A 14,044-nucleotide genomic window follows, 5' to 3' on the forward strand; every position below is an offset into this window, starting at 1 on the left:
GCAGCCTAAGAAAACATAAAAAATTACCCCAATTTCCTAATTCTGTGCTGTGTTCTTCAGCTATTTACCAGTTCCTCAACATGATGTCAAAATATTGCACTATTTTAGAATGTTAATTACTTTTTCTTGTTTCAGTATACATCCATTTCATACAAAGTATTTCTAAGCCTAATCACTAGAGCTGAGGAGCACAGTAACAATAAATATCCATTATGATACTTCATTTTGTTTCAGAGAACTGGAATTAAATTCGTCATGAAGGTCAGTGAAGATCAGCGAGCGAAAAACTTTTTGGAAAGCTGCAGTTACAGAGTTTCCATTTTTCTGGCTGTGCTTAAGCTGCTCCATGGTCTAAATCACTCCTGCCATGCATTTGACTGTCCCTGTCCATGTGCCCCTGTCCGTGTGTCCCTGGGAAGCTGAGGAGACCCTAAGTGTAATGACAGGTTAAAAAGGAAAGTACTCTGACTGTTTGGATATGTTGGTCTCCCTACTGTTAACAAGGAAGTTCTTACAGTTACATTAACACCTTGCATCTCCATGGGGTTAAATTATTTTTGATGAAGCCAATGATGGAGGGAGAAAATATGATTTTTATTATGATCTATTTTTCTTTTTCTACCTCAAAAGGATTTTAAAGTATGACTGAAGAAATAAGAACAAAAGCTTAACTCCCAAGTCAACTGTTTTGACTATTTTTGTCTAATTGTTGAAGTGAAATGTGACAAAGTCTTGCTGATGATCACACTTGAGATTCAAGTTAATGTGAATGCATATATATAAACCCAAATATAACAACTTTAATGCTGAATAACCTGTAGGCAATGGCTTTGGATAGCCTTTGAGAACACCTCCATACCCCCCTCCTCAAAAAAAAAAAAAAAAAAAAAAAAAAAAAAAAAAAAAAAAAAAAATTTTTTTCTACCTTTGGAGTTTACTGCACCAGCTGCAGTTGAAGCCAATCTGGGCAGTGACACAGGGACCACAGCTGGTAAACTGGAGACAAGCTGGGATGTAGATAAACATAGATTATTACATTAGTCTCATATATATTTCACATAAAAAGCACAAAAGAATACATCTTCTGATAATATATATTTAGGAAGTCAGCAGGTTCACACAGATTAAAACAAGACCCCAAACTCAGCCTATTACAATGCTTTGCCCAATTGCGTACACAAAAGTACATTTCATCTGCGTTATTCCATTTGTATTCTATTTGTAATTGTACTTCCACATCTGTTCACTCAGCTTCATTCCTAAATTTTTATCTTTTTGTTCAAAATTAAGTATTTCCTTAAATCTCTTTCTGCCCTGGCTTCACTGTTCTTTGGTGTTGCTAACATTCAGACATAAGTAGGTAATAAGACATAAAATAATGTGCAAGAACTATAACTGGATTAAAAAAAAAACAACAAAACAAAACAGATATTTCTACTCTTTTTACTCTTTTTTAGTACAGCTGGCATTTTAAACCCCAAGATTTCTAAGCAATTTATTTTTACCTTGGAAAAAAGAAGCAGATGAACTGCAAAATATTTGGAGCCATTTGTTTGGGGATATGTCTTTGTGATGTGATGCCCAGCACACAGAAGAATTGATGTTTGCATTGCAAGCATGAAAACTGTTTGTTTTCTTTTTTTTCTTAACGAAACATATTTAAAGGCAATATAATCATTCTTCTGAAAAAATGATTTGGCACAAATTTCATTCAAAACCTACTGGGAGCTATATACCTATAAACTAACTTGAGATACATGAGGATGAACTGGATAATGCATCATCCATATGGGAATCTAGGAGAGGATAAATGAGTCTGTTTATGATTCCAAGTCCACAGATAAAACAAAATATTTGAAATTGTGTATGTGTTGCTGGGAGGGAGAGGGAGATAGATGCTTTCTAGATCTGGCTCCTGCTTATGTAATGTTTTACTTACTTGGAAGAGGTATCATTTCGACAGCTGAGAGATTGGTAATTTTTGACATCTGTAGCTCCACCCTGTGGTATTCATAAATTGTTCTTCTGCGGACATCTAATAAGAAAGAAAAAAAGAAATTGTATTTTCTTATTTTGCAGTCTTTAGATTGTGAAAAATAATGGATGTAATGAATGCACACTGTTCCTTAGGTGCACATATGGCAACATTTTTTCTCAAGAATATATTTTTAACTTTGAATATCACAAAATAACGCGTAAAGACAGATAGAGAATTTTTCAGTGGAGAAGCCCTCAGAGCTGACAGAAAAGGTAGTTCTTCTCCTGGCAAAGAATTATGAAAATGCTGAGTATGCATCTTAGTCATTGATTTAGGCAGAAATTCTAGAGAGTATACTGTCAGACTTTTTAGGGTGTATTTCAAATGCTTGCTTTCCTAAGACATTTTTCTCAGCCAACAGACTTGAGAAAAATGCTTTATTTGCTCAGTTTGTCAGATGTGCAAACAAAACTGATTTTATTGTTTAATCAAACTTGCTAGCTACAAGATGGCTCACATCTAAGTGAATATATTTTCATATTATAACATTATATTAAAGAAGACAATCTTCCTAAACAGCTGTTATGCATAATCTTTACACAGCCTGACTGCACCTGAGTTTCTCAAAGCAAAAATTCAATATAGTCAATGTACTGTTCTTAAGAGCTTTGAACTCACAAGCAACTGTAAGACCCAAGCACAAGATAAACATGAAAAAATCACATATTACTTCCCAGAACAATATCCTATAGTGTGTTCTGAAAATTCCAGATTTTATACATACAGTTGCAATATAGACTGGCGAGCTTGTATATTTGAAAATCAAAAGTACGACCCAAAACATCAATCTGACACAAAATGAAAGCTTTCTGGAGTGGTGGTTTCATATTTATGTTCTTTTTCATGGTTTGCTAAACTAACTGAAACCAGAGCTAAATACAATCACTGACCCTCTGCAATCATTCCAGAGAGGAATTAAGGGTCACCTACAAAGGACTAACAGCTTACCTATGCCAATGACCTGTCTGTGTCTACATGTAACAGAAGAAAAGCGACTTATAGGCAGTCAAAAACTCAGTCTTTGGAGGTCTTCTGTGTTGCCAAGTGCCATATAGATTAGGGCACAGCTTGTTGCTTGAGGAGGCAGCTTTTCTGCCCTCTCCTGCCTCATTAGCTCTCAGGGACAAGCAGGCAGTATCTTGCTTTCAGAAAATACTTTTTCTATTTAGCTCCAAATCAGCACCATTGCCAACCACTCCCTGCAATTTATTTGAAGCTTTGCTATGATTTTACCCCTCCTGATAGCAGAATTCTCTTTCAGTATGAAATGAACCTATAACTGAACTAGTTTTATGTGTTACCTGCAAAGTCATTCTGACTAGTTAAAAGATGGATATGGGCAGGTGCCAAACTTTACCCCAATAAATGCCTTAGCCATGTCCTTCAGACCCACTGGACAGAAGGAGTTTTCAAGACCAAGCTAATTGTGTGCTGGGGTAGGGAAAAATCTCTTGCCAGCTGCAAGGGGTTTATACTCAGAGGATGGTCAGTCTCCTAAAAGCCCAATCAGAGTGATTGTAAAATGTCTTTGAGCTGAGCTCCTGCCAATGCTGAAGGCTGTAATATTTCCACAGAAATATTTACCATTCTGTCAAAAAAAAAAAAAAAAAAAAAAAAAAAAAAAAAAAAAAAAAAAAAAAAAAGGCAAGTGAATACATAAAGTAAAATACTGGGTTCCACACTTGATTTGAACTGTACCTCATCAGTACTGGTACAGACTAGTATGCTATAATCCTGTTAATGCTGAACCTTTTCTAACAGGCTCCTTACAGGGCTTACAAGAAATAAGGAGCTTCTGGCTTTCCAAAGACTCAGTAAGAATCAGAGATTCAGGGCATAGGCACTTTTACATCACCCAGTGCATGAAATTTCTGAAAAACACTACTTTTAGGAAAATTGTGTTATATATTAAAAATTTTTTTCCTAATAATGCATATTTCAGCATGACTGTTAATTCCATTAAATCCCACTGCCTGACAGAATTAAATTTGATCTTTTTCCTCAGAAGGATGACTGTGTCAACCTAAGGTGGTGAGTTTGCATATGAGGCATCTATCTTAAGCAGAGAGATGTATTTGCATAGTCACCTTCTAACATCTTTGCATATACTTGCAGAGAGGTGGTTGGAAACATGAGCATTCAAATTTATCTGCCTGACCAGGCTAGAAAAACATGCAGGCCTATATTCTTTTGAAAGTATGACTTAAACATGCCATGCTTAGATCTTTAAAATGCACATTTCTCTCCCCATTTTGAACTGTGAGCCAGTTTCCCTTAACAAAATTGGTTAAAAAACTAAGCTCAACAGGATAAACAGGAAAATGAATACTCTTCCCTCATGCTTTCCCCCTAACCTCCTCACACACTCCTGCTTCAGCCCAGGACAGTGGTTGCATTTCACTCAGGTGGAATTTGTTCTTCATCTTATGCTGTCTATTTAGCTGTTCAACAAAAAAGTTCCAGTGCAGAATCACTAAGAGCTTATGAGCCCATGTATACCTCAGTACAGACCTTAACGTGGCAAGAACTAGTGAAATAATTTGATGTAGTAAGAGATAAATATTTAAGCACTATGTGCAGATATTTTGCCATAAAGAAATATTACATCAGGGCTAGAAGGAAAGGGAGGAATGGAAAAGGACTTTGTATGCTTTTGAAGTACCATTCCCAGTTCTGAATTTCAGAAAACGTGTATATTCTTAGTCACGAAAGTATTTTACATTTCTACACATCAGGGTTTTTCAAACACACTTTTAAACCAAATGGTGTAACTTATACTTTTTAATAACAGACTATATTTTTTTACACTTGGTTTAATTTATGGTTCAGACTGTTTTTTGGTTTGTTTTCATGGCATGTACTTGTGCTATCTTTAAACACATGCCAAAGGTACAGTCCCAGCAGAAAACCCTGAAGAAAACACCAGCTACTTGAGGTAAAGAACACGTTCCTCATTGATTGAGAGAGATAACATGGGGGTCAGAAGGCCATTTGAAAGAATCCTTTCAAAGGATTAAGCAATGGATTGGTAAATTATAGATGTACAAGATTCTGCTGTGACAAAATAATTCTGTGTAGTTTTATGACAGTATTATTAAACTAAATAATGGAATATAAGTATTCTATGAAACAGAACTGCAAGAGTTGATTAAAGGTACTCACTGGGGAGAGTACTCTGGAGAGGGAGCAGTGCCAGGAGAGCGCCAATGATTTCTTAACATGTCTGAAGGGTCAGTAGTTCATAACAAACCATTCTAAATATGTGTCTGACAGATGCATAATCTCCCTGTATCTTTTCCATTACATAATCACTTTTCCTCATACACCATTCCTCAGCTAAGACCTGCAACACAGTGAAATGTGACAATACTGGAGAAGTCACTCTGAGATTTTAAATGACAAATAAAGACCTTTTTCAGTGAAAGATTTCTAGGGGATTTGGATTGGACATATACCCAGAAAAACTGCTAAATAAGGCCATATGTATTCACATGAAAGCCATACTTTTAAAGTCTTGCTGACAGAGAAAACACAAATGGTAAGAGGGTTCATTTGATTATGCAGATGTCAATTTGAAGTAAACAATTTATAAAACATATCCAACAAGCTGCAAGCAATTTGTGGAAAATATAAGGCATAGGGGGGGCGGGGGGCACAGCTGCTGTGTTATACAGCCACTGACTTTGGTTGGCAGGGACCTTGTTTAACATCACTGGCTGAATGAAACCTGTCAACCTGGTATGTCTGATTGCTGTCACCACAAAAGGTAAAGGAATCAGAATGTCAAAGCATCTGTTCTTCAACACTAGCTTTATATTGCTGAACTTATCAATATTAACTGATTAATTCTTGAGGCACTGACACTGGGACCAAACACCAATGTCTATAATCCAAACACCTCCACGATTGCTCCACTGAATATGACACATCTAAATCTAGATAAAAATCAGGTTCCCTAATCATATTAATTTCATAATTCTCTTAAAAATTACTTAATAAATAAATAAATCCTTTTAAATCTGGGAGCTGCACCTCAAAGATGTATAATCTGTGAACAAGTGAACCAGTGAAGTAGGCTCTGAAAATATTTTTATGAACAATGTACTAGGAGCTGTTCTGCCCCAATGCTCTGTGTCTACCATACATGATTTACTTTGAAACTCTCCATGTCCTTCCAGATTTGCCCCAATACCTGTTGCCAGCTCAGGAGGTCCTAGTACATGGTCTAGGTGTGAAAAACTTGCTTTATTCCCTAATCCCATCATGTACCAAACTGCCTCACTCTGAGATCTGTCTCTGGCTGGTTATGTGAATATTTTAAACTTTGATCAACTTGTACCAGTCCTGGGAGTATTGTCATGCTACCAAAGATCAACAGCATGCTTCTGAATCAGACATCTTGTGCAAGGAACCCAGCTGCCTCCATAAACCCTTTTGGACCAGCAGACAAACACACAGGGCTGGAGCAGCTGGCTCTGTGGGATTAGTTACACTAATGTAAAGAAGAATAAATACTATGATTTTAGAGTGATAACTTTGGGGCCCATTTTGCACAGAGGTAAATGATAACACTGCCAGTAAGGCAGCAGGAAATCAGACTTTGTGATTTCCCAAGTGCTGCTGCACCTTTATATAACAGATATCAGCATAAATGGCCAGTGGTGTTTTACCCTTCAGGAAGGTAATCCTAAGGTTCTTTCAGGGGCTTCACTGCTGTAAACAAAGTGGTGAGACATCTTGAGCAAACATTTACAACATGCAGAGTTGTCACTTAATTATATGCTTGAGTTACACTACATATTGAGTGACACTAATTGCACTGAAGCTGGAATATTACTAACACATAGCTCAGCTACAATTTCATTTCTGTACACAGTGTTGTTGAATAGTTTCAGTGCGATCAAATGTTAGAGTTGTCAAGGCGTGGATTTCCTAAAAGAGCTGCATCTAATACAGTAGAGGCCAGAATCACAGAGAAGTATGTGGAGACAAACCTGCTACCCATGATCTCTTAATGCAAGACTGTGTAGATCCCCTGAATCTGGCACTCTCTCGTTTTTCCAGTGTATTTCATGGTTTTGTGGAAAACAAACATAATGTGGGAAGGCTCTCTGGTAGGGTTTTGATTGCTAAAATACAAAACTGGGTTGCGGGAAATGCTCTCTCATTTCTTCTTGCACAATAAAAAGCTAATTGAAAGACAATAGGAAAGAGCACTGAAACAAAACAGAGAAACATAGCAATCCTGAAAGAGACGAAAAACAGAGGGGAAGAGAGATGGTAATCAAGTCAAAGAGAGATCCTGGGATGCTGCAGAAGGGAGAGCAAAGGGCACCACAGGCAAGTGAAAGAAGGACAGAATAACAAGGATGGCAGAGAAATAAACAAGAAATTATAGGGAACTGTGTAGGGGTGTCTTGTCTCTGCCTCGGCCAGCCCTGACACCTCAACAGTAAAGGGTACGGCTCGGTAGCAGGATGAACCTCACCGACCCCTGTGAGTTCTTGCTTCCCCGAAGGAGTGAAACAACGACAGCAGGAAAAAAGAGGAGGCTGTTCAGGGTTAACTACTGGCTTTATTCATCAGGGTATCTGCCCCAGCAGACACCCCTCAGCAGAAGCAGTGGGAAAGAAAGGCCAGGGAAAAAAAGCGGGAAACCCCCGAATGCAACACCTTTTATTGGGGGGAGGAACCCAGGGATGGGTTTAACTGAGGACAAATCAGGGACCAAGGAGGTATGGCTCTCCAGGTAAATGACACACATTGTAACAAATCAATAACTCGGGTGGGGAGACAGCTGAAGTCTGTCCAATCACTTGGGGTCCTTACTGGAACTTTCCAGACTTTTGAGAGAGACCCCGAAGTGAAAGTGACAGACAAGACCCAGGGGCCGTATAACTTCTGACTGACATATAACTGGGGTTGGGGTAAAACCAATAAGGGTGGAACATGGGTGACATGGGGCAAACCATTACAACTTATAAAAAGGAATACAAAACAAGGAACAAAAACATACATAAAACTGATAAAACCAAAACCACACCACCACAGAACTGGTTACAGAAGGTGGGCAAGGAACAAAGGTCCTGAAGCAGTGAAGGTGTTTAAAAAAGACTTGCTGGAGGAATATGTAAAGCTCCCAGGTTTGTCATCACCAATCATGTTTCTGGCTGGAAGACATCCATGAAACTTTGTCACTGTGTTTGTTACAAAAGGAAAAATTGTGTGCAAGTGTTCAACCTGTCTGAAGAAGAAATCAGGATGGTAACTCTAACCTACATATAAGAAGCAGAGCTCCAGAGCCTGGAACTTCATTTGAATTACCTGGAAAGAGCTGGAACTTTTCATCTGAAATTAATCAAAGGACTCAGTTTGCCATTTTGCTGTCACATAAATCTCAGAATTATCAGGTTAAACTTGATGTCGATCAGAAATTTACTTCCCTTAACACATTACCATTCATTCCAAAACACCATTGAGTATGTACAGGGATATCTAGATATATCTAGATATAAAATATAAAATAGGGACTAATCTGCAATAATATAAGTGGAAGATAAAGGCATGGTATATAAGCTAGAAGTAGTAGCAGATCAAGGAAATATACCAAACACAAAACAGGCAGAAAGCCACCTGCCAAAAATTACCCATTTCCATCCTCTAACTCTTAAAAGATAAGGTGAACAAGTGTATGAACCTATATGCTTTTAGGGGCAGATAAAAGGGGTATTACTGCAAAGCCTTTATATGACGAAGCATATTAATAAAAACAGGTATGATATTCTCAAGTTCCTCCATTCAAAAAACTTCAGAAAACCATTCCTTTTAGCTCTTGGCTCTTCAAGATGCGATTCAGCACTCATTAAAATGCACTTTTGAAATGAAATGGCTGATCAAAAAGCATGTTTTGCTCTCCTCAGAATGAAATAGGTTTGCCTGGCTTTTGAACTCACCTTTCAGAAGTATTAAAAAAGTTATTACCAATATTTTGGACAGTACATCTGAAAAAACCCTGATAAATAGTTAGCTCTAAACTTCTGAAATTAATTTAATAAACTAGGTCTGGTATATTGAAATTTTAGAATACTGAGCATACAAAAGACACCAAAGACCTTCAGGATTTTTAAAAATAGAGGGAACATATTTATTCAAACAGGATTGTGTTGCTCTTAGTGTCCCTCCTTCTCAAATGCACAATATATACAAAAAGAACTGACAGAGCTCAAACATGAAGCAGTAGAGTTTAGAGTGGGTTTTTTGTTTTGTTTTTTTGTATTATTTGAGGGGAATGATTTTGGCTTTCTTTTTCTTTTTTAATAACTAGCCATGAACATAAAGGGAGACTGGGTTCTTTTGATGGAAAAAATTTTGATGAAGTGGTAAGCTAGAACTAGTAGTTATACTTCTTTGCCTTCTTTTGGGACAAGCAACTATTTATATTCTTCCATTGTCTTAAGAAGCCAACAAATAAAGTAAAATAACAATTCTATCAAATCACTTTTTGACTAGAGCCATAGCTGATTTAATACCTCTGAAGAACAAAAATTCATGAACATGCATATTTTAAGAGCATCTGATACTGGCTTTCTATGGACTGGCATTATTTACCAGTTCCGTCAAGGTACTATTATATTGCCTGTACACATCAATATAAACCCATTTCATTGAGCACAAAATTCAGCTTCAGGAAAATCTAATATGAAATGATGATTCCCTTGATTAATATTAGCTCTGTGAAAGCTGCAATCTAGCAAAAATAATCATGAATTACCACCATCCACAGAACCAGTAGTTAGGGGCAAAAGCAATGCATTGTAAACAGCAATACATTAATAATAATCTCAAAGCTGCTGTAGTAGTGGCACATTTTATACTCCTTACCCACATTATAGTTTCACTTCTGTTAGCAGAAAGTGTCATGTGAAAAAAAAAATTATAGATATTCTAAACCCACAAGACTAGTAACTGCATTTATCAAAACCAATATTATTTAGTGGTAGTAAAACAAGATGCTTGTCTGAAATATTTCCACAAAAAGAAACATTCAGACTTGAATAAAGACTCACATCCCCCATATATTTTCCATACAAAATATATAAATCTAATACAAGTCCTTTGGTGTTGTTTGATTATGGAGGCCTGATGTCAAAAGATATCATCCTGTTGCATCTCTTGGATAGAACTTCTCTGTGACTATTCTCATAAACCATTTGCATAAATCAATCAACCTTATTTCCCCCTGAATCCATACTTGGAGCTCCTACAAGCTGAAGATTCAGAAACATTCAGATGATTTGCTTGCAAATATTACTCACATTACTGAATTTTGTTGCCTAGTTTCATTTGCTCTTAAACACTCAAAACCAATCCATGCAAGCATAGGCACATAACAGGCACCTATCATACTTCAGAAACAAGCTGCTTGTCTCTTAAGTGAAATCTTGGCATGCTAACATCCTCCACACTACTCTGAGCTCACAAGTAACAAACAGTACTGAAATTTTCCATATTCCCCATGACAGGACATGTAAGACATGGAGTTGATGTTCCCTCAAGTTAAAGACTGTCTTCTATGTGACGAGGAGATAGGATGAGCTGAGAGGCCATTAGCACTACCTTTTTCAGTGTCAGCCTCATCTGCTGTCTGTCTTAAAGCTGGGCTAGATCAGGTCAGTCCTTGTGGGCACCAAAGGTCTGCCAGAGCTCACTTTACGAGAATATGCCTGGATTCAGTCCTAGGAGCCTGGTTCAAGAACAGCTTCTTCCATCTGCACCCTGCTATTAGGGCTTCATTGAAAACTGATCTTAGTAAATTTTCTCCAAATATGTAAGTAAACCCAGTACAATTGAAAAGTGAACATATTCTCTAATGGCTAAACAACCTCAAAGAGTTCTGTACACAGCATATTAAAGCATCGAGAAAGACACACTTGATTAAATATTGTTTGTTTTTGTGAAGCCATATAAAGTATAACTAAAGCCAGAGAAAACTAAACGGCACCTGCAATACTGCAACCATTACTATGTGAGCTCAAGATGTTATTTAATAATCTCCTCTTCTTTACATCTCCTCTTCTTTCTCCTCACTAAAATGTGTACATGAATTTGAAGCACAGAATAAAGTATCAAGAGCTTTCACCCCGGATATTTTTGGATAGAGATTGCTTCTTCTTTACTATGGATATGAAAGCATAGTTCCAGATAAAGTATCGTATGGAAAACCAAATCGAGCCAGTTGAGAGTTTAATTTGACTGGCCATTGAATTTTATTTACTTAATTTATCAGCTCAAAAGAAACAATGACAGGAAAAGACATATTGGGAATTAACAAGCTGAAATTAGCTAAGTGATTCGTTGTGCAGCTAATCATCCTTGATGAAATCAGCTTATACTAATTTCCCAGCCTCCAAACCATTAGCACCACTACTATTCTACATACTGGGAATTTGCTGGATCCTGTGCACGACCACAAACGCATCTGAAAGTCCCACTTTCACTGGGTGGTTGGTTGAACTTATCTGTGTCACAGCAACAGGAATCTAAAAGACAAAACAGGAAGATATTATTGAAATATTGAACTAGAAAAAAATACTAAAAATAAAAAGCACTGCCAAAATTAACATTTAACCAGTGTCACTTAAAAGTCCTGAATAAATATTTTATACAACAGAGCACAATAGAATCAAGAATTTTTTGAGGATAGAAATTACTGGTTTAATTAGTATTTTATCTCAGTTTTCTTTGCATTGTTTTCACATGAACCCTTAGAGGTAGAACCATTTTCAGTGACAAAACATAAGAGGGTAGTAATTTACAGTAATTTATTTCCCTCAGCTGAAGAAAAAGTGGGATGATGTGCTAGTACACTCAAGAACAAGGAGGCAATACCTCCTGTCTACTGTTGAAAACAAAAACTGTGAAAGGTTAGCTTGGGATGAACATTTTAATTATGGCTCAGTTAATTTACACTGAAAACTGTGAAATTTTATTTGTAAGGAACTCTGACAGAATGATAATAATATTTAATATGTTCTCAAATAAGAGGAAAAAATGGTGTTGTGGTAAACATGGAAAATTCCAGATGCTCAAATGCCAATATCTAGAGGAAGAAATAAAAATATGTGGATAGTTATAGAACATTCCAGCTTTATGTTACAGAGCTATTGATGCTGGGTAACATGATTGCATGAAAACAAATGTCATGTTTGATCCCATTCTTGGGACAAGATTGCAGCTTTGGCTGATACTTTATAGATACAATAGGACTAAATTTTTTTAAGATTTAGTGACATGTAGCATTTCTGCAATATTAATATAGTTAACTAGACTGACTGATCACAAAAAGCAGCCCTCACTAAAGGAGCAGCTCAGACTGACAGTGTGTCTTAACAGCATTCAAAAGTTCCATCGAAGACTCAGAAGGAAACATAAATTTACTGCTTAGCAGTTCTCCAGATGGCACTAGCAGAGTAGAAATAATGAAATGCCTGGATCAATTAGCAAGGTAAGACATTGCAAAAAATACAAAGATATAATACAGGCAAAAAAGAGTGTAAGGTAGGGTTTGGGGATCATGGTGTAGAAAGCAGCAGTTCTGGAAGGAATCTCCATATTGTAGTGGATGAACAACTCCAGCAGTCAGAAGGACATCTCAGCAGGAAAAATTAATTTATAGAATACTTGGCTACACAAACAGTGAAATACAGCTTGGATGTGGGTTGACCATTTTATCTGCACCTGAAAATTAGATCATTGCTGACATATTACACAGATTTTGAGAGCATATATTTCTTTTAAAAGATGCCAAAAATTAAGAGAAGGAAGATTAAAAGAGTCACAAAAATATTTTGTAAACTTCCCAAATTCTCAAATGCCATTAACAGAAACATTAAAGTGTTCTATCCATTTGACTTCTGGATGAAATACTGCAAAGTTGGTTAGATTACCACAAAGAAGTACTATGAGAAGGAGAAATTACTTGAGGGCTAAAGAGTCTTTTATTCTAGCACAGAAAAATATAACCAGAAGTTCAGGCAGGTACCCTAGGAGTAGAATAAGCCTTAGTTTTCTATGAGCAATTATGACTTTCTGCCAGTTTCTGCTTTCGATATCTTATATTTGGATATCTTATATTTGGATATCTTATTTTTTAAAGCTGCCCTTCAATTAACCAGAAATTTCTAGGCTAAATACAGATGGAACTGGATCAACTGTAAGAAACTGAGATACAAGGTAGTAGTTTAGCTAACCCAATAGCTTGCTCTGGCTTTACTTGTGTAAAAATACAAAAAATATATAGTTGCCCAGTATTTTTCACATAGAAAAATGCTGTAGTAAAAAGCTGGTTATTCCTCCAGTGACCAAGGATTCAGTTCTGTCTATGTGACAATTAATAGCATGATTTCTGGCATTTGATTTAAATGTCAGTAGCTCTCCTTGTTCCCAAAACACATTTTTGTTTTGCTTTCTCCCAATTACACTGATAAGTAAGTTCTGGTGAATTAAATGTTGTCATAAATTTCCATTTCTTTTCCTTAATAACTGTCTTTTGGGGAGTTCTTGCATACATGATCTGGTCTGGTATAAAAAAGGCTTGTGGCATGTCGTCAAAATGACAGGAAAAAGAGAACTGGCTTGGAAATACTGCTAGCAATACATCAGCTTAAATTTGGCTTTTATCAGCTGAGCTTTGGTGTGGTTATTGGATAATATGACAGAAGAAGGCCAAAAGCCATGTTTTCAAATTCTTCAAAATAAAAGACTCACTAAGTTCAGAAATAAGTCTATAAATTTTCTGCAGCATGAAAGCTTAACAAAAATAAGGGAATTATTCATAGTCTCAGAATACTGGAAAGAAAAGCTTAAATTAACTATCAAAAAACTGTCTTAAAGGATTTTGAGGCGGATACTCCAGACAACCTATTGAAAGTTAAGTTAAGAAAAGCACCGATGAGGAGGATGCAAGGAATCTCTCTTCAAAGTTAGAGAGAAAACACAGCAGATGAA

At 36.6% G+C, this 14,044-nt stretch overlaps 1 protein-coding gene across 2 annotated transcripts in view; it reads right to left on the reverse strand.

Annotated features, from left to right (window-relative positions):
• PLXDC2 (plexin domain containing 2) overlaps window positions 1-14,044 on the reverse strand; it is a 250,408-nt gene that overhangs the window by 48,197 nt on the left and 188,167 nt on the right. For both annotated transcript variants that reach the window (XM_083861238.1, XM_083861239.1), the window contains exons 7-9: window positions 11,478-11,577; window positions 1,940-2,035; window positions 926-1,007 (exon numbers count right to left, since the gene is read on the reverse strand). In XM_083861238.1, the coding sequence (XP_083717364.1) occupies window positions 926-1,007; window positions 1,940-2,035; window positions 11,478-11,577 (278 nt within the window). The remainder of the gene's footprint in view (window positions 1-925; window positions 1,008-1,939; window positions 2,036-11,477; window positions 11,578-14,044) is intronic.

Source organism: Zosterops lateralis (assembly GCF_965231275.1).
Source record: "Zosterops lateralis genome assembly, chromosome: 1".
Lineage (NCBI taxonomy): Eukaryota > Metazoa > Chordata > Aves > Passeriformes > Zosteropidae > Zosterops > Zosterops lateralis.